The 19739-nt window shown below is 34.2% G+C and overlaps 1 protein-coding gene across 12 annotated transcripts in view; it reads right to left on the bottom strand.

Moving 5' to 3' along the window:
- The window catches only part of LOC106684956 (transducin-like enhancer protein 4), a 267440-nt gene that overhangs the window by 27540 nt on the left and 220161 nt on the right, over window positions 1-19739 (bottom strand). For all 12 annotated transcript variants that reach the window (XM_067050244.1, XM_067050238.1, XM_014427350.2 and 9 more), the window contains one exon: window positions 19254-19279. In XM_067050244.1, coding sequence (XP_066906345.1) covers window positions 19254-19279 — 26 coding nt within the window. The remainder of the gene's footprint in view (window positions 1-19253; window positions 19280-19739) is intronic.

Below are 19739 nucleotides of genomic sequence, written 5' to 3'. Positions count from 1 at the left end.
GGTCAGCAAAGAACAATATAAAAAAAAAAATTTATTTATTTTATACCAACGTTTCGACCTGAGTTTCAGGTCTTCATCAGGGGTTATGGCGTAGAAGGTAGGCCTACCTTACGCCAATGAAGGACATAGTATCTCCGAAACGTATAAGAAGAAAAAATAACATTGATTAAGTTTTATTTTTAATTTTTGATCCATAGAAATTGCATTTGATAATTAGGGTTAAAACTAATATACTGCGTAAAAAAAAAAAAAAAAATAATAATAATAATAATAAAATAAAATAAAGTATAAATATGCAAGCACTCTGGCAAATGGATCTTGACTCGTGGATTTATTTATTTTTACGGAACGGCGATCGACTTCAAACAGTAAAATAAAATTAACAAAAAGTAAAGAATACAACCGAGATTATTTTAATTGGAAGGGCGAAAGACAGAGAAGGGAGATACGGAATCAGAGACCCTTAAAATTTCTTTTCAGTGGCCGAGGGCCTTACAAGGGCTATCGGAAATCCAAGCTTGTATTGTGGCTGGCCAAATAGGGCGCCCCCTACCGTAATTTGCGACGGGCCGGGAGGGCAAATTGCCCCCCCCTCCACTTTCCCAGCCCTTTTTTGCCCTTCCCCCCACCACAGCCCTTGAAGACCACATTTCCTCTACCCTCTTGTGCAGGGCCTGAATTCATTATAAGCTACCTCTACCTGAACCAACAACCACACCAACGGTTCTTTTACTTTTACAAAACTACCACCGCACCAACGGCCTTTCTCCCTCCCCCTTTCCAACAGCCCTCCTCTCCTCGTATCCAAAGGGAGGGAAAAAAAAGAAGAAAGGGCAAAGAGAGGGAGAAAAAAAAAAGATTAAAGGGAAACAAGTACTGTCTAGGACCCTTGAAATGAGCACGACAAAGACCCTTTCCCTTCACAGAGAGATGTCTAAGGGATTTTATGACTTCTTGAGGCTCAATGTTTGTTTACTATTCAACGAGTCCTCTATAGAACAAGAGTTCTTCAATAAGATGTCATTGTCCTTCGCGGAACTGTGAGTATATGCACGAATACGAACTACAAAAAATATGTAAATTATTCAATTAAATTTGAGGAATTTGATTGAATGATAAAGATATGAAGCAAACGTGGTGTAAGTCGTAATGTTCTCATCACATTTTATTTCTATAAAAAAACTGTTAATTAATAAGTTACCAATTTTAACAGCATAAGCTGTTGTTTTGCACTTGGATGGGAGATGGCAGTAGGTGCATGCATATGCTCCAATCTCTCCCTTAAAGCCAAGCTTACTACCTACCGGATAATCATCAGGACTGAAGCAACATTAACGTTAAACGTTGGTTTTGACCCAAGAAAACGTAAAGAGTAAGGGGAGTAGATGGAGTTATAGTAAACTCGAGGATCTCCAACCAAGGAAGTCTGCTGTATGAATTGCCGGAAGGTAGAAGACCACATCTGACGTGGATGCAGATCTGCACTGGGTTGGGGATAACAAGAACCAGTAGTCGAGGATAGTCTCGAAATATTTAATTTCGGGTATAGCAACCATCTTAAACGTCCTCAAAGATAAACGAAAAAGCATATTTTTAAATCTGAAACGTGGACATGAGTTCCACATTCTCATAAAATCCAAAACCTATCGTAAAATCTTAATTTTGATTTATATTGACGCAAAATAAATACTAATCCTGATAATCTCAAAACCCATTTTCAACTTTAGGCCCAATCGATTCTGGAAGAATCAAATAGGAGCATGAAAAGAATATGGTTCTAGAACTGTCGTTGGAATGCTACCATTGAGTGATTTCTTTTTATAAATATATCGTACATATTATTTAATTTTGTTTTATTATTATTATTACTTAACAATATCGAATTATTTTTCCTTCTTAATTATTCCAAATATATCCGCTCCTATCATCAAGTTGGGAAAATAATTTAATAGAAATATATTAGAGATTAAACATTGTTTTGTATAGGCAATATAAGGCATTACTACAGCAATGAATTACCATAATTTAAAAAAAAAAATTCAGAAGAACTAATTCGTCTTGCCCATCTTCGTAGTAAATTTTAAATTCCTTTTTTTTCCCTCTCACTAGGAAAAATGGTATAGCTCTTTAATATCTATAGAAAAGTTACTTTTTACACCAGACAAAAGAACTTTTCATTTTATAAGCAATAATACAGTCTGTTATACAGCTTGAATACTAACTTAAGTAAGCACCGAAAAAAATGTTCAAAGGAAAGAAATTGTTAAAAAACAAGACAAAAAGTGGGGAACCAGAGTCGAATAAACAAACAAGACTAAAAAGCAACTACGCGGGGGTAATCAGAGGCGCCTCCAACGGTTTTAATTAACAAAACAGCCCTCGCACAAACATTTGTCACAATAGAGAAACAATTAAAAGGCAATTAACGTGATTATACAGATTTTAGGGATTAATCCCCAGAGAGCGAGGGGGGGGGGGAGTGAGGCAATTAGAAACATTTAGAGGGTTGGAGAGTGGCCAAACCCTCGGCTCCAATTAAGGGCCACTCTGTAAGGGGGCTACAAAGTGCCCCAGGGCACAATACACAGCACTGTCCTCCTCAGCTCCTAACTCACTTATTGTAATGGAGCCGTCTCATTAGTTCTCTTTCTCCTCTAGTCTTCTAGTTAATTATTACTTGTCTAGACGGGACCGAATTCGCCGCAGGTTGTTTCTATTCAATAAATACATTTCTGGAAAATTGAGAAACTCCTTGAAATAAGTAGCAAAATCCACCTCTGCGACTCTACTCTATCCTTTTAGTTCAACCTACTCTAGAATTTAAAACTATGAAAAGCTTAGATTCTGATAACAATAAATTCTAACAGGAAATTAAAAAGAGAAATAATCAACTTTCACATACTACTCTGGAAGGCGATAAATTAAAAAAATAAATTTTTATTTTTCTGTTGCTGCAAATATTCCTATTTAGGGTTTCTCGAGGTGCGAATAAAGTATATCAACTTCAGGCCAACAATAAAAATATATATAAATCTGTACTATTACAACCCAAGAAAGGTTAGGGTTACTATGTAAGAAAGTACTGTTACTATACAAACTGTTGTGCAAGGAGGTGATTTGGTCAGTAATCGCAAGATTTTTACTCGATTAAAGACACCCTCTTTAAAAGGCTGGGTGTACCACGGGCTCCGAACCCAAAGGGCTGACAATGGATATAAACAGAAAATCGTTGGTTAACAATAAATAGTTTTCTTCTACTATTTTGGTACCTTGATCGCCACCCGGACTAACTTCCTTCAATAATAATATTTTAAAATAAGATAATACTTTTTTTTTTTATACGTCTAGAAGTAGTGTAGTATAAAATTAACACATGACTAGGTGGAAGAAAAGAAAAGATGAATATATGTATATGTAAAAATGCCAGAATATATGTATATTTTTTCAAATAAGAAAAAATACATTAAATAAAATTAATAAAAGCAACCAACCTCGGGTGTTGTTGGGTTGAAGCTATCGTACCCCGCTCCTTAATAAATCTGAAGAGGGTGCTTTAAAAAAGTGCTCAAAGCGAGAGCTGAAAAGACTGGAGTGGCGAAGGGTGCTCGGGAGTGATGTTGACTACGGCGGTATAAAGAGGTACTAATGGGCCACTCTACTTTTAGCAGAGCCTGTACTAATTCGAGGGTACCTCCCCCCCTCCCCCCTAGTACTTGAGGAGAAAATCGATATTCCTCACCACAATAGTTACATGCGATTCACATCGTGTTTAAATTTCAGGCATATATGATTCGACAAAATTCATTAAGTGATCCTTAGTAAAGGTCGAAGTAAAACCTCTCTAAAGGGGACCTTTAGATCTGATGATAAACTAGACCTTCTTAAACTTATGATAAACCTTAAAATACTTAATGGTGGAGATATTCATAACTACATCACAATTTATTTCATTGTGTTCCCCGTTTGTACTTCTGAATTTTACTAAAATTCTCCTTTAAATTAAAGGCACGCATTTTCTTTAATAATGTTTTGGTTTACGCTGTTTTTTTTACGCTTTTCTATCCTTAGAAAGCAATAGTTCCTATTGAATTCATCCAAAGGAGAGGAGTGTTAATTAAACGGAAATTTCATTAAGGAAAGCTGAAAGTACATGTTCGAAGGAAATCTGTTAAGGTGTTCCCTAGAAACAGTCATTTCTACCTTTTATAGATTAATGGACACTTATATCAGTCTTCTGAAGAAATTATAAAGAATTTTAAATTGTTATTTTTCCTTCTTTGTTGTCTATCATCTAACATATCTCTTTATTGTTGTATATTTATTTACTGTATTTTTAAATATCAATAAATAAATATTAATAAAGATATGTTGCTTTCTGAATATTTTTCATCATAGATTGTCATTATATATAGATTATCTGCTTCTTTTTTTTTAATTATAAAAGATTTATGGTTAACAACACTTGATAGATTTCCTATTTGTCCATGGATTTCTTTCTATATCTGTATTCATTCTCAGTTTTTTTTTTGTCTTGTTTTGCTTGGCTCTGATGAAGACCTAAATTTAAGGCCGAAAGGTCGGCACTCCAGTATATCGTGTTCTCCATCCCCCTCTCGGACTACATAGATCCTTAATGCATAAGTTGAACCATAAGAAAAAAAAAAGCTTGTAATTATTAAAATATAAATTATGGTGTTACTTTTTTAAACTGTCCTTGATGATGGCCTGATCGGCCGAAACGTTGGATGTCTAACTACGTTTCATTAAAGAAAGTTGAGACTATTTGGATAATTTTTGCTATTATTAATAAATCTACAGAGATAATAAAATATATGTAATATAAAAATCAATTTACTCGTAGTTTGATTGGCGGAGTAAAATATAAAACTAGGAGCCAGGTGGTGAAGTTAGTATATAAATCAATGCAGGCCGAGTACACAAAACCAGAGAGTAAAATTATGTTGTATACCGTACAAAGGAAAACTCGAATAAAAGGAGGTGAGAGCAATGGGAATTAGAAATGCAAAGCAGACGGGAGTATAGGAGTTCCCTTTTGAAGGAGCAAAGACGAATACAGACTACAAAAGAGATTGGACTATCAGGCCATTTCACCTGGGGCAAAGAGACAAGGGGAAGATAAAAATTTGGAAGTTAGGCCAGAATGCTAGACTGCTACTTAGCCCTGCCGGCTGCTAGGGCTACTTAGGGCAGATAGGGCTATAATTGGCCCGCGCCTCGCTGGAGTGGTTTCCCTTGTACCGACGCCAACTTTTTATCTCTTTTCTCTTCCTTCCTTTTTCACTTTTCCAAAAGCTCTTATATCGTCAACTTTGTGCCTCCTTCCTTCGCTAAGTCATTTTCTATCCGCTACGCCCTCTTCCGGTTAACGGATCGTGAAACTGTTCTTCCTTTTAGGGAAGTAAATGGTGCAGCGCGCTCAAAATTTAAGATAGATAATGAAATGTAATAAAATTTTAATATTGTCGAAATAAATTCAAGTATAACTTTATCCTCAATCCACGTTTTCATATACATAGTAAAGTGGTATGGTTGGCCTTAGAGAAGAGAAATTAACAAATATATCAAAACAAAAAATTAATGGGAGCGGGTGGCTCAGTGGTAAGGAACTAGGCTACTTCAAGGACCCAGGTTCGAATACAGATGAGGCAGTTAATTGCTTTCTGTTTCACTGTAGCCGTGAGTCAGCCTTATAGGGTAGGTGGTAACTTTAATTAAAAATCTGGCGGTTGAGAGTGTTTCTGAACAAATCACCTCCTTGCACAACCGTTTCTAAAACAGTACTTCCTAACAAAATACTCCACCCCTGACCCTTCATGAATTGTTGTGGTACATATTTAATTTTTTTTTAACAATAAATTAAAAAAAAAATATCAAAACATAATGTTACAATAACTCACTGAAATAAATAAGCAGATAAAAAAGAAGAAGTATGAACTAAAGCAGAAACAGGACACCATTTAGACAAAGGGATCAAGGTAATGCAGATAAAATTATTAACGCCCTCTAATGATAGTTAAAAAGAAGCTAAAAGAATAAAATTACAACATAAGTCTAGGAAAAAAATATTTCGCTAACTAAACCTATTAAAGAATAACGGTGTCCTACTTTGACATCGAAGTGTTTATTAGGATATGAGCAATAGTGACCCACAAACATAACTTTCAAAATCCCATATATAAATAAAATATGAGGGTTTAAGCGAAAAAAAGTCTATTGTGTTATCCTCGCGAGCATGAGAAGAGCCGTAACAGAACGGAAACAATTCTTCGATGGTTAGGAAATCGAATCGGTGTCTTTACGGATATCAATCAGGAAGACTTGAAGAGGTCATGGATCATTAGTGGGAGAACTCGATATTCCTGGTGTAGGGAGATAGACAATGTGACCAACGTTTCTGTTTTCTATAATATTAGTAATAAACTATTGGTAGTAAAAAAAAGTCAATAACAAAATTTAGGTATATCAAATTCCTGGTGGTCTAAAATGCGTAGTGAGATAAGTTTGGTTCGGTTTGTAAGGATTTCTCAAGAACCACAAAAATATATATCATTAACAGTCATGTTAGGGACTCTTAACTTCCACGTCCAGGTTCAAGTCTAGTGTAGATAATATATTTATTCTGAGACTCTACTGTAGCCCACGCTTTATAAAATTGGGGCAATCCAGGCCTGATATCATATTTTTCAGCAAATTTTATAAGCAAAATTTATCAAAAAATAGAACTTAAGAATCTAAGATCCCTTATTGGTTGCACTGGTATAGCTAGCTGATGGTTAAGTATCTAACAATTATATTTCAGTCATTAAGGGCATCCCATTTTTTTTTTCCTGACAAGTGCATAACAATGAATTGGTCTTTTTATAGAAAGGAATTACTCCATTAATGATGTTAATTCTCAAATATAAAGGAATTTAGTTCTATATTTATAAAGTAGGGTAAAATTAATCTAAAAAAAACTGGCCTAAACTTTTCAGAAGGTGGCGGAAAATCTAAAGCCCGGGGACAGGGCAATTAATCTGAAAAGGAAAGGGGGCAACCGAGGTGACGACAAACATAAAAACGATAACAAACTGGCTGAAGACTGGGAAGTGAGAAGGGTGAGGAGGGCGCAGGGAGGAGTGTAATTGGGAACGGGGAGGGTGTGAAGTATGACGTCGGTCGGGGGGTGTAAAATTAATGTCGAGGGGGGCACCGCAGCGCGGTGGGGAGGGGATCAGATTACAGGGAGTGGGGCCGCATGTGTCGGGGATAAAGCGGTTTGCGGATCAATACTCCTTAGGGCTCCCTCCCTACCTCCCGCTCTCAGCTCCCTCTCTCGGAATAAAATATCCCCGTTCCCTCCCGACCAATTTATTAGGGGATGTCACTTGGACCGCCGCCTCCTCTTCGAGGGAAACAATTTGCTTCAATCACACCATCTCAGCCGCAGCATGGTCTATATACCTCAAGTCGGCCAACTCTCATCAACTACAATATATCTCCTTCTCAACTTAGTAGCAATAGAATTATAACAACACGGTATAAAATAAAGCTAAAAATTGATATTATAACTACAACTTGAACAATTAAATAGAAAAAGCAACGACTAATCTTTTAACAAAAAAACTCCAAAACCTTTAACAAAGCAATGCGTTTCTGTCAATGACTGGCGCGAATTTCATATAGTAAAATAAGGGAAGAATACACTCTATAAAGATGGGTAGACAGATAAATAAAACAAAAAACAAAAAAGTACATGTTGAAATTTATTTTACAGCGCCCAAATCCTGTTTATTGTACTGTAGGAAGATGGTCCGGGTGAATATCAAGGAAGGTGCAAAATAGCAAAATAATTGAAGTTTCTTGAGGCTTCTTGAGGGCTGAGTCCTTGAAGAAAAGTAGAAATTAAGGGGGGGGGGGGGGAAGAAGATATTACTTTTCTTCTAAAACTCAGAACTGTAAGATCATAACTAAACATGATTTGGGCGCCAATAAATTTCAACTTGTACCTGAGTGTTTTATTTATTCTTTGTATCCCATTGCTTATGTTCTTACAAAAAATTTTCATTCCATGTTTAAAAGCTACAGTGTACCTTTGACGCCATTAGATGATAAATATTTAAGAAATCAGACCATTATTATTCAAATCAATCGATTCTACTTTTCGAAGAAAACACAACGCAAAGATCAGGGCTGGAAACAGCATATTTTTTTCTTCTAGAATTCAATTAATTTCATGATGATCTATCTATTATGGGAAATCAAACATCGAAAACTCTGGATAAAGAACACAAATTATTTTAAGCTTCAGAAAATAACAACAAACAAAAAAAATAAATAAAATAATAACCAGTATAATATGCAAATTACACGTTCCATTTTAAGCGTGCTATAATTCAAAGTTATCCGAGGAAGTAGACTGTGGGGGAGGAAGCTCATTTAATTAATATAAGCCAACCCCTACAGAGGGCGCTGGTAAACAGGGCTTGACCCCCTCCTAAACGGCCTAATTAAGGAATTAGATAATTTAACCCCCCCCCTTCACTCCGAATTTATTAGCCTCAAAAAAGTAATTAAAATTGATCGACCCCTTTGTTTGTCAACACTCCCCAGGCTAACTTCTGGGAAAATGTTAATTCGTTATCTCCGAGTTCAGCAACAATTTAATAACAGTTCATCTCAGTTCGTTGACTTTTTAAGTTATTATTTTTTTTCTTTTAGTTGATTTTGAAAATTACCTGCCAAAGAAAATTGTTTGTAGGAGTAGAGAATTAATTAATTAGAAATAAATATAAAATAATAGAAATTATCATGATTATTTATCAGTGTAAACAATTTATCTACATTTATATAATCTCACTTTATTTTAGGTTAATATTAATTTTCAGTGAAGGGTTGAATTTCGGAAATCAGGTTTAATATTTTAAGATCTGGTATCTGGTAAGCAAGGTATATGTAAAAAAAATTCTGATGAAAAAAAAAATTCTTTTATGTTAACTAGTAAATATTTTAACAGTCATAAAATTCCAGAAAAAAAGAACAAAGTAAATAAAATTTAAATTTTAACATAGGGAGTGTACTAGTTGAAGAATTTGACACAGACACAAATTAAATATATAATGGGTTTTAAATATGAGGTTGGTAAGGAATAAAGATAATGGCTGTATGATGTTATTCATAAATGCTTCATCTGCAATTAAATTCACAGAGGAAGGCAATATTTATTACAGAATAAGCAATCCTAAGTCTAGTGTTTCAAAATTCCCTAAAAGCATGATCTATAGAAAAGAATTTTTACGAATAATGTATAACGCATTTATTTTATAAACAGTACATAACAATATAAACACAATCTTAATGCCATGAAGACTTTACGAATGACTATTGACAAATTAATTCGTAGGCAATATACAGGCAAACAAAATAAATAAAAAATAAAAGAATAGAATGTGCTCAATTTTTTTGGCGCCCAAACATTTACAAGATATCAACATATGTTGTTTTATCTCTAAAACTGAGGTATTTAACTTCTTTAGTTAATTATCAACAATTAATTTTATAGATGAAGACATTTATTATATTTTACACAGTTTTAATTTTATTTCATATTATATTAAGATGGAGCATTTTTTTTTTTTTTTACTCAATGGAAATAAAATGTTTTAATGTTTTAAAAGAGAGTTTTTGAGAGTTAATATTTTAACGTTTTTAAAATGTGTAAGATATTTTAATCATTTTCGGAACATTTCGGTACTGTGGCGCGACACTTCTAGCACCGCTACTCGACAGGAGAGGACTTAATTAAAGGGAGATGGTGTGGATAGTACAGACTAAGAGACCGCAAAAGCATCCCCCCCACAAACTAATTCGCTAATTAGGGCAATTAACATGGGTCGGGGGGCGGTGTTTACATGTCCCTCTTCCCGAGGGATTTGTACTAATTAAATGCCTCCAACTCCCGTCGCCTTTCTCGCTTAGCTTGTTAAACTTTCTGTAGGGCTAAGCGGATTTAGCGAATAATACAATTAAATTATTTTTAAAAGAATAATATTTTTAAAAAAATGCGAAAAGGGATTAAACACTACTGATTGTTTAAACGTGATGAGAAAGACAGTTGAGAGCTGATTAGATACTAGATTAGCTATGTTCTCAACATACATTTTAAAGTACACCTCAACATTTAAGATACATTAGATTACAATAAATCCATTTATATTTTTCAAAATTAACTTCGACTTAAAATTCAAATATATATTTTTTGAGTTGAAGAGAAAATATTTGAGGAGCATCCTATCTTATAAAAGTTAAAAAATCAACTTCTTGAAAAGCCATGCTCTCTCTACTCCTCACGCGTGAAGAATACGTGTGGGCCACCTTTCATCCTAGTCTATTTCTGATAACCTTCCAAGGGACCTGAAAAGAAGATGACCACGAGACCTTTTACATTTAACTTAGTCATTGATTCAAAGGAGTGTTTGCCTCATAAAATCTTATGAAATATATAAAATATTCATGGTCATATACATTTATTGTATTCTATGCATAGCGTTTTAAATTTAATAGAAAGCGCAAAAATATTAATTCTCAAAAAACAAAAAAATTTTTTTTTTTTAAAAATAACCTAAAGGAATTTGTAGGAAAACTAGAATCATTTGAGAACTAAGTAAAAAAAGGTTATAAAGTTGACGAGTTTGCGATTTATTTGTATTTTTTTTTTATTACCTTTTGTTGTAACTTGAATATAAACAAAACTACCAGAGCATAATTTAATATACCTTGGTAAGACACTGTGCTACTAATTCCAAAACCCCTAATACCCAGCTGTGTAGAAGATTATGTTCTGTTTCACTGTAACCGTGAGCCAACCCTGTTGGTCCACCCAGCCGTATAAGGTACGTACCCGTAATTAAAAATCTGGCGGTCAAGCGTTTCTGACCAAATCAGCTCCTTGCATAACAGTTGGTCTAGTGACAGTACTTTCTAACAAAGTACTGCATTCCTTACCCTTCTTGGGTTGTAGTACAGATTTAATTTAAATTTAAAATACAATTAGAACAGTGTGTATTAAATCTTTCCTTAAGTAAAAAAAATTCTAATTTAAATCCAACTTATGGATGTATCTATTAAAGATAATGTTAAACATAACAAAAAAAAAATTTATATAATACATTTATAGTTTTACCTTTTTATTTTAATTTAAAAAACGGTGGACTTGTGCCCGGAAAGCTCCCCATTGTCATAAAAAACATAGGTATTATATAAAAACTTAAAAAGTACATCTATGCTTGAAGTATGATTCATTTATTTAAACAAAAACGTAAAAAAAAATATTTGTTTATACCCTGGAGTTGGCATAATAAAAGCTATGTATACTTCTCAATATGCCAGCTGTCAAGATGAGCCACTCGAAACAAGAGCAGGGAATATTTAGCAAGTGAAGAGAGGCGATAAGAGCGGGAAGTGGCGCGGCAGGAATGAAGAGATAAGGCAACCACCGAAGCGGAACTCCAATTAACTATAGAGCCCCCTCCGATAGCCACTCCCCTCCTTGCGGCCGCCAAATGAATTGATTTTTTCCTTCGAGTACCGGCCACGTGGCGGCATCTCGTCTAACTTTTCACAACCAACACAAGCTCCCCCTCTAGATTGGAACAAGCTCTCGAACAAAACACTCAACAAACGAAAATTGTTGAACAAGAAACGAGACATATATTTGTAGAGGAAAAGCAAAGAGCATTTTAGGGAATGTTTTGGAGTGTTTGACTTTTCTATTAAGGAAGGTACTCAGTTATAATAAACTCCTGGATATCCCATGCAATCTCACAAAACAAGAATATTTTTATGTAGTAGGGAATCGAAGGCCTTGTCACCACAATCCACAGCAAAATACTTGCATAATATCTACAGGGTGTATCGTAAAAATATCTACAGATATGATGATACTGAGAATAAATAAATGTGACTTAATTTATTTAAATAGAGGAAGTAATGGTCGGGGGAAGGAGGGAAGATACGGTCAGCGAAGAACGTTTCGGCCTAAATTTTAAGTCTTCTGCAGGGCTAAAAAACAAAACGAAATAAAACCATAAAATAGCGTTCAAATGTGTGTAAAAATAAAATAAAAATGATAACAAACAATACTAAAAGAAGAATTGTTATTAATATTATGAAGAATGTATGGAAGGAAATTATATAATGAGAAGAAATAAAATGAATAGATTAAATTAACGAAATAAATAAGTGCTATCTTAAAAAATATAATTAAATAATTTAGTGGATTAATTTAAAATGTTAGTTAGACAGAATTTTTTTTTTCCAAATAGCACTATAATATTACTATAGTTGGGTCAAAGTTCTAATAATATTATATGAAAGGAAGTGGCCACGAGACCTTTTTTAAACTGGTGTTGGAGTTCTATCAATGGCCAGATTCTCCACTCAAGTCATAACCTCATTCAGTCTCCACTAGCTTTTAGTACCAATGACGAGGGTGGGAGAGAAGCACTATGATCTCTTTGGCCCCGCTTTGCCTCTCACAGGTGGAGAGCAAATATTGGTTTAGAGTCCTCAAGACTGAATGAAAATAAGTGTAAAGAAATATTTTAATTTTACTTAAATTCTATTTTCTTTAAGCTGTTTATAAATTATTTAGAAATAATTAAAGTTTTTATTAAAACGATTTATATTTTTATTTATAAATGTCACATTTATAGTGTTTTAAAATTTTTCTTGGTATTATTGTTATTATGTGCATTTTTTTCTCATCTGTTTTCTTTAGGTTAGCCTGTATATATGATACAAACAAATACTTAGAACGCTAATACTTATTATTAATCTTGATTAAGACAGGTTGCAATATTATTCTTCAATAAAAAGTATTATTTTATTATTGAAATAAAAAAAAAATATATATATTTATATATAAAATAGTTCTTCTTAAGTATCAACTATCTGTCGTTTTGAGAATGAGATGACACAGCAACTAGGAAAAGAAGATAATCACCTCAGGTTCTACGGAATGCTCACATCAGCAGCCTATTTGAACCATAAGATGGCTGTTCCAAGATTTTAATGAATTTATCAGCTAGCTTAATGCGCTTTACTGGTAACATGGAACATACCAGCGGCAATACCCAAGGGATTTACCACAACATTACAACGGATTCTAAAGCCTGTGATAACAACTCAAATATCATCAGAAGCACCACGGCTCACTTGATATTGTACACTACTGGAGAGCATAAAAGGGACAGCAGAGTTTTTGTGATGTAGAAACTGCCTCGCCAAGTGGCAATTAGAAAAGCAGATGTAAGCACGGGAGATAGTTATAAAGGCGAGTTGATGGGAGGGCATATGCCGTAGAGATAGTAATAAAGGCAGTTAATGGAGGGTATATGCCCTCGAGGGTTTTTATAGCGGGCCGACATCTGTAGGGAACGGTGATAGGGGCCTCCTATAGGGGCGTCACGTCCGGACTGTCCTAATCCCCACAAGGGATGCCGCGGCACGCCTCTCGACAAATACTCTATTTTATAATTAAAGAGGGGACGTCGAGCGCTCCCTAATCGGAGCTCGTTCCCACAGCCATTGTCCTCGAACCCTCCCCGGCTGACTCACGCCCGGTAGGGGATGGTTAGTTGTTTACTTCACGGTTAGCAATCTGTTCCCTATCCCCCGGGTAGAGCCGATAATCTGAGGAATTGATTACAGTGATGTCTTCTCTTTTAATGGAGTTGACAACGTGGAAGTAGGAATCTGGTCACTATGAAATGAAAATGAAACGCGTAGTTTATCACTAAATGTTCAAAGTATAACCCGAGTAATAGGCAGGAAGAACGAATAACAATTTTGTTTCTGACAAGAAAAGAAGTTCAGCTCCAGATAAAAAAAGCCATGTACATATAAATGCGATCGGAAGATATCGGGCGATCACGATTTTTTCCGATTCCAACTCTTGTTCCTATTTCTCTTATTCTTTAATATTTTCTACTTATCTGTAGTTTATTATTGCTAACAATTAGGACTGGATACATATTCCGAATTATTCAGATTTCTTATTCTATCCAATCATATAATTTGAGAGCTTTCAGAATTAGGTTTTTATTTGAAAATTCTGGTCGATCTGTTGATTCTTTGACTTCAATACGCTCCAATAATCCTTAAATCTGTGGCAAAGTGACTCTATTCTCGCTAAACGACTGAACAGATGACGCTTAGGGGTGGAGAGATTTTAAACGAATCAAAAAGCGCCGAAGCAGGCAAGTATTAGAGGGCACGGCAGCCCCGAGATGGGATGAAGATAGGGCCCCATGAGCCGCTGATAAACTCGGAACAAATTAGATTATTCAATCCAATCTGGTGGGGGGGGGCATCTGTAGGGTGAGTCAGGCTGTTAGCGGCCCCCACCCTCAGTTTATCGATAAATTCATTATCGATAATGCTCTTGCCCAGCTCTCGATAGATTGCCTCCGACCAGATGCCACGTCCGATCCTCCAGTGCTTCCGCTTTTGTCTCCCCTTTGCGTGCCTCATTGCCTCCTGGATCAGCTCCGTTTGCTAAGTATTATAAAAGTGATTGTCATTTTTTTCATACTAAAGAAATCAATAAAAAAAATAAATCCATTTTTTTTTAGGTTACGTTACAACAGGAAATCCCAAAGCAAAACACCAAGAATTTTAATTTTCTCCTTCTATTTGTACAATTTATTATACTGTCATTAAAAAAACTATCACAAGCTTTCTTTCAATTCCATTTATTCTAAGCTTTGGAATGAATAAAAAATAATTAATGTGTAAAAATGGATTTGCTATTTTTGACGGTGCAAATTCAAAATTCTCAAGTGTATTTAGTCAATTAAGTTATATTGCTTCATAAACTAAGCTTTATTTCATATCAATTTTGTTACAGGGTAAAAAGCATGCGATCATACATCTCACGTCACTAATTTGATACAAGAAGTTCTGCAGAGGCCTGAATCTACAACTAACAAACTATAAAGCTACAAATTCAATTTTTTAGCATTTTAATTTAATTTTCACTGGGTCATAACATTGTAAGATTCATATTTTGAGATTTTTTATAAATTTTCTAACCTTATTTAGTTCTTTTCCAGAGGGATCGGGTGTTTTTCTGGGACGAAATCGAATAAGGAAAGATCTGACAAATGCAGCGGCTGTTTGATGGACTTTATTTACTTGTGTAATTTAAATTCTTCTCTTACTAGAATTAATAGTACTCTCATTTTCTTAAATAAGTTAGTTTTAAGGATAGAGATACAAATAAAACAAATGCATTAGAAATTAAACTCAGGTTATAGTACTTATTTTAGTTTATTTCAGGATAAGCAAATGGAGTTTAATTGAGGAAAATCTCTGTTAATTAAAATTAAGTTTTCCTAAGGAGGGAATTGTGATAGTTTGAAGTACGATACAAATAATTTAACCTGTTGATTTCCCTAAATAAAGGGAAAACACTGGACAATTTCATTATCTTTTTAAATGTTTTGTTATATTTTTTAGGAGATGTATAGTTTTAGAGTCATTAGAGAAATAGAATATGAAAAATAAAAAAATCTAAGAAATAATTTTTATAACTTAAAATAATGATTCCCAGCCTTCTTCCACATCTAACCATAAGGGAAACCACGAATTATATACTTCAATTATTTAAGAGAGAGGCAAGTTAACTTAAGTGTAAGAAAATTATTCTTGAAGAAGTTTGTCGGGGGGTGCGGTCAGCAAAGAACAACATGAATAAACAAAACCATATTTATTTATTTTATGCCGACGTTTCGACCTGAGTTTCAGGTCTTCATCAGGGCGATATGTTAGAAGATGTAGAAGTCTGGGCCTGATGAAGACCTGAAACTCAGGTCGAAACGTCGGCATAAAATAAATAAATATGGTTTTGTTTATTTATGTTGTTCTTTGCTGACCGCACCACCCGACAAACTTCTTCAAGCATTAATCTACGGTCAACTATCTACACCTCAGTAAGAAAATTATATTTCAATAAAAAATAAGTAGAACCACATGAAATTAAAAAAATAATTGGTGAATTATTTAACAACTAAACCTCTCGCATTAAAATATTTTGAATTTCACCTATTCATTTAGTTCAGAAATGAATACGTGAAACCTCAATTATAGAAGATTTTTGCTTGGCTCACTATTATTCTATGAAGGAGATATGCGCTGAACGATAACCAGCAAATTTAATGAGAAAAAAATAACAAAATAAATATACTAAATCCTTTAAAATTCCTATCGCAAACAGCTTAAATAACCTAATAACAAAAATTCCATTACTCTCTGTTTGCTATAATTAATCTTTCTCTCTCTCGCAAAAAATTCACCGGAGGTAGTTAAATCGCTGATAAAATTCTTTTTCAGGATAGAGGGGGGGGGGAGTGGGTGGGGAGGGAGCTATATCAGGAGTAAAGCAGGGCTAAATATAATTTCCCTTTTGTTGCTTAAAATGATTTAATGGGATTTGTTTTCGCCAGGCCATTATCATCTCTCGCCAGATTAAACAAGCCAGAATTATATTTAATTATCGCCTAATTTTCTCCTCATCCTGACACTCTTTCCTTCTCTAAAGTGGCTTTTCATCTTAATTAGTAAATTAGTTACGCTTCAGTTCAATAAGAATGTATCAAAAGTATTTTTGCTATAACATATCCGATATATAAAATATATAGCAAAAGGAAATTATAGCGATCGTCTGAAATTTCAAATCAGTTTTCGATGGCAGTATACGTTTTGAGGTCCCCTGAATCCAAATAAATAAGTCTCGCAAAATAGTCTTAGTGTGTGTAAGCAAAAAAAGGCCCGGGTCAAAAAAGAACGTACCAAACAAGGAGAAGCAATTTTACTTATCATTACATTGGAAGCAAATATCTGTCAACGTATATTGGACTGTGTATAGGCAAACCCACTTAGCATCTATTACATACTGTTCACTGGAATCCTCTGGACTCTCAGAACAGACTATAGGTACAACTCTTCACAAAAGAATAGTTCCATATGATGTCAATAAGAATAGTCATATTGAACATACTATACCTACAGTTTCCTCCCCTCCCCCCCCAAAAAATATGGAAGGATGTCATAACACAAATAAAATGTTATGTTACATATAATTACAATTAAATTATTATTGGTATAACACATAATACTTAAAAGTTAAATTGGAAAAATATCAACAACATGAATTAATTATACGACCTAAAATACACATCTAACAAAACGAAATATTTATGTACTAACAATAATTTTATACGTGATATAATCTTGCATAAATGGAATAAATAAAATGAAACGTACTGTTTAAATGATTTTCTATCTTTGTATTTTTTCTAATTAAACTGCAAATTAAAAATACGTTTGAAAAGATAAAATTTTAAAATTCACTAATTACTATTTTCATAGGTTAACGTTATATTAAACTAATGAAAAATTATGTTTTGAAAATTTTTCAAGATTAAATTTGTATGTATTTGGTCCATATAATTATAAAGTCCAACAATTCTTTATTTCTTTTTTTAAATGTTAATTCGAATTCTCAAAATAATCTGAACGCTAGTTAAAAACATTTCTTTTTTTTTTTGTGTGAGTTCTTACAACGACTACTGGTACTATACAAAAAAACTTTCATTTTCAGTGCTAACATGATCGGTGGCAAGTGGAGGTGAAAAGGCACCATAAAGGGAGCGATGCTAATTAGATTTGGCGGGTTTGTACTGCTAGGGCGCCAAAAGCAAACAGAACTGGCGCCCTTCACAGCTGTTCACTCACTCAGTGCCCTTTGCAGCCCTCAAAGCTACCCTCTTATGGTAGGCCTAAATAAATCTGATTTTAAACTTGTGTTTTATATATATAAGAGATCAGGAATATATTTAAAATTGGTCCAATAAATTTATTTTGAAGTGCTTCTTTATTCAGGAGCAAACCCAAGAGTTTATTTTTCGATTCAGTATTAATTATAATTTTAAGAATCTGTTCGTTACTACGCGCCTTATTATACGCATCTTATTATATTTACCAAGAGTTAAGGTACTATTATTATGACACTACACTGCCTACAAACTCTCTCTCCATCTCTCAACTTTTAAACGCTTTAGATCCTTCTCAACAGCATCTAGCCATCTGATCCAAGGAAGTCCTATTTTCCACATTCCATGTGGTTTCCCACAGAGTATTTTCTAGAGTGTCCTCAATACGTTTCCTATCCATCTTATGCGTCCATTTTTCATAGCTTCATCAGCTCCTCATTCCTTCTTCTCCAATTCCCATTCTCCGAGAATCCTTCCTATATCCTTCTCAATACCTTCCTCTCTCAGGAGTTGAGAATCCGTTGCGCTTTTCTTGTCAAAGGCCATGTTTCTCCCCCATAGATCACTATTGGTCTTATGATGGTTTTGTAGATGACCACTTTATTATTTTAGAGAGAGAGAGAGAGCTCTAAACTTCAATACTTTTTGCAGAGAGAAATAACATCTACTTTATGCTTATATCCAAGGGTTAAGGTAAATAGTACCATATCATCAACATACCCAAGCACGGATAATTTACTACTTAAAATTAGAGTTAAATTCTTAACGCATCGCCTTTCTAATAACATATAATAGAGCTACTAAATAATTATAGTTTTAATATAAAAACTAACATAAATTGCTATCCTATATTTTTAATCAAATTAAAATTGTAGACTATAGTATGTTCAAGCCAGGACATAAGGTCTGGTTACTCGATTTAATATTTGACTAGCCGAGATTGGGACCCTGGAGGCTGGAGAAGATAACGCTGCAGACATTCACTAAATGAATGATGAAAGAGAATGTGGGCTAAGTGTGGGTGATTAGGAGAAGTAGAGACCCTAATGGAGACTAACTCCAGCAGGTAGCTAGAGGTCCACCTAAATTATTGAACCTGGAGTGAAATCGGCTCTGGATCCTCCAGGCAAGAGGAGAGGGGGATCACCTTATCCGTTGGGGGTTGGGGCGCGTTATGAATAATAGAACAACCGGGCCCCACCATCGAGATAAACCTTTGCAATATTAAGAGAGGCAGCAGTCTGAGAGCGGGGGAAAAATGGCGGGAAGGGTTAAAGTTTTAGGTGGGGGGGGGGCAGGGTAATTTATTTATAGGTTGGGGCCGTTTACCCCCACCCCTGTATAAATGTTAATATACACGTGTGCTCGCACACACCTGCCCTCTTGTCCTCTACTGTATTAATTTTGAATTTTACTCACATGTCTTTCCTCCGCCGAGTTGAGACCTGAAAAAGGAAGAAAAGATATAAAGATTAATACAGATTTCTTAAATCAAATAAAAATATAAATATGAAATTCATAAGTGAACAATAAATTATAAAATAAAATAAATTACTATTATAACTAAACAAAATATTCATCATTTTCTAAGTTTGGTATACGTCAATAGATAATTTTGGATTTTTAAATAATTACGTCACATATTCAGAAGAAAGTAATTATAAATTTTTTTCACAGTTCGTATTTATAATTTTTTTAATTAATTTTACCACTGCAAAATGGCTAATTATTCCTAATAAATAAAATTAAAAGTACTTTAGAAGATTTTTTTGGAAATTCGGCATTCAAGCCGTGTTAAACTATTTCAATGGTGATGAAACCTAGCTTATATTAAAATATCACTTTATTGTGCATTGATATACTGAGTTGAATCAAAATAGTTGATGTAGTTTTTGAAAAAATTCT

Source organism: Halyomorpha halys, unplaced genomic scaffold (assembly GCF_000696795.3).
Source record: "Halyomorpha halys isolate HHAL.00 unplaced genomic scaffold, Hhal_1.1 Scaffold633.1, whole genome shotgun sequence".
Taxonomy (NCBI): domain Eukaryota; kingdom Metazoa; phylum Arthropoda; class Insecta; order Hemiptera; family Pentatomidae; genus Halyomorpha; species Halyomorpha halys.
Note: the sequence above shows the minus strand (reverse complement) of the source record. Positions and strands in the feature narration are given on the sequence as shown.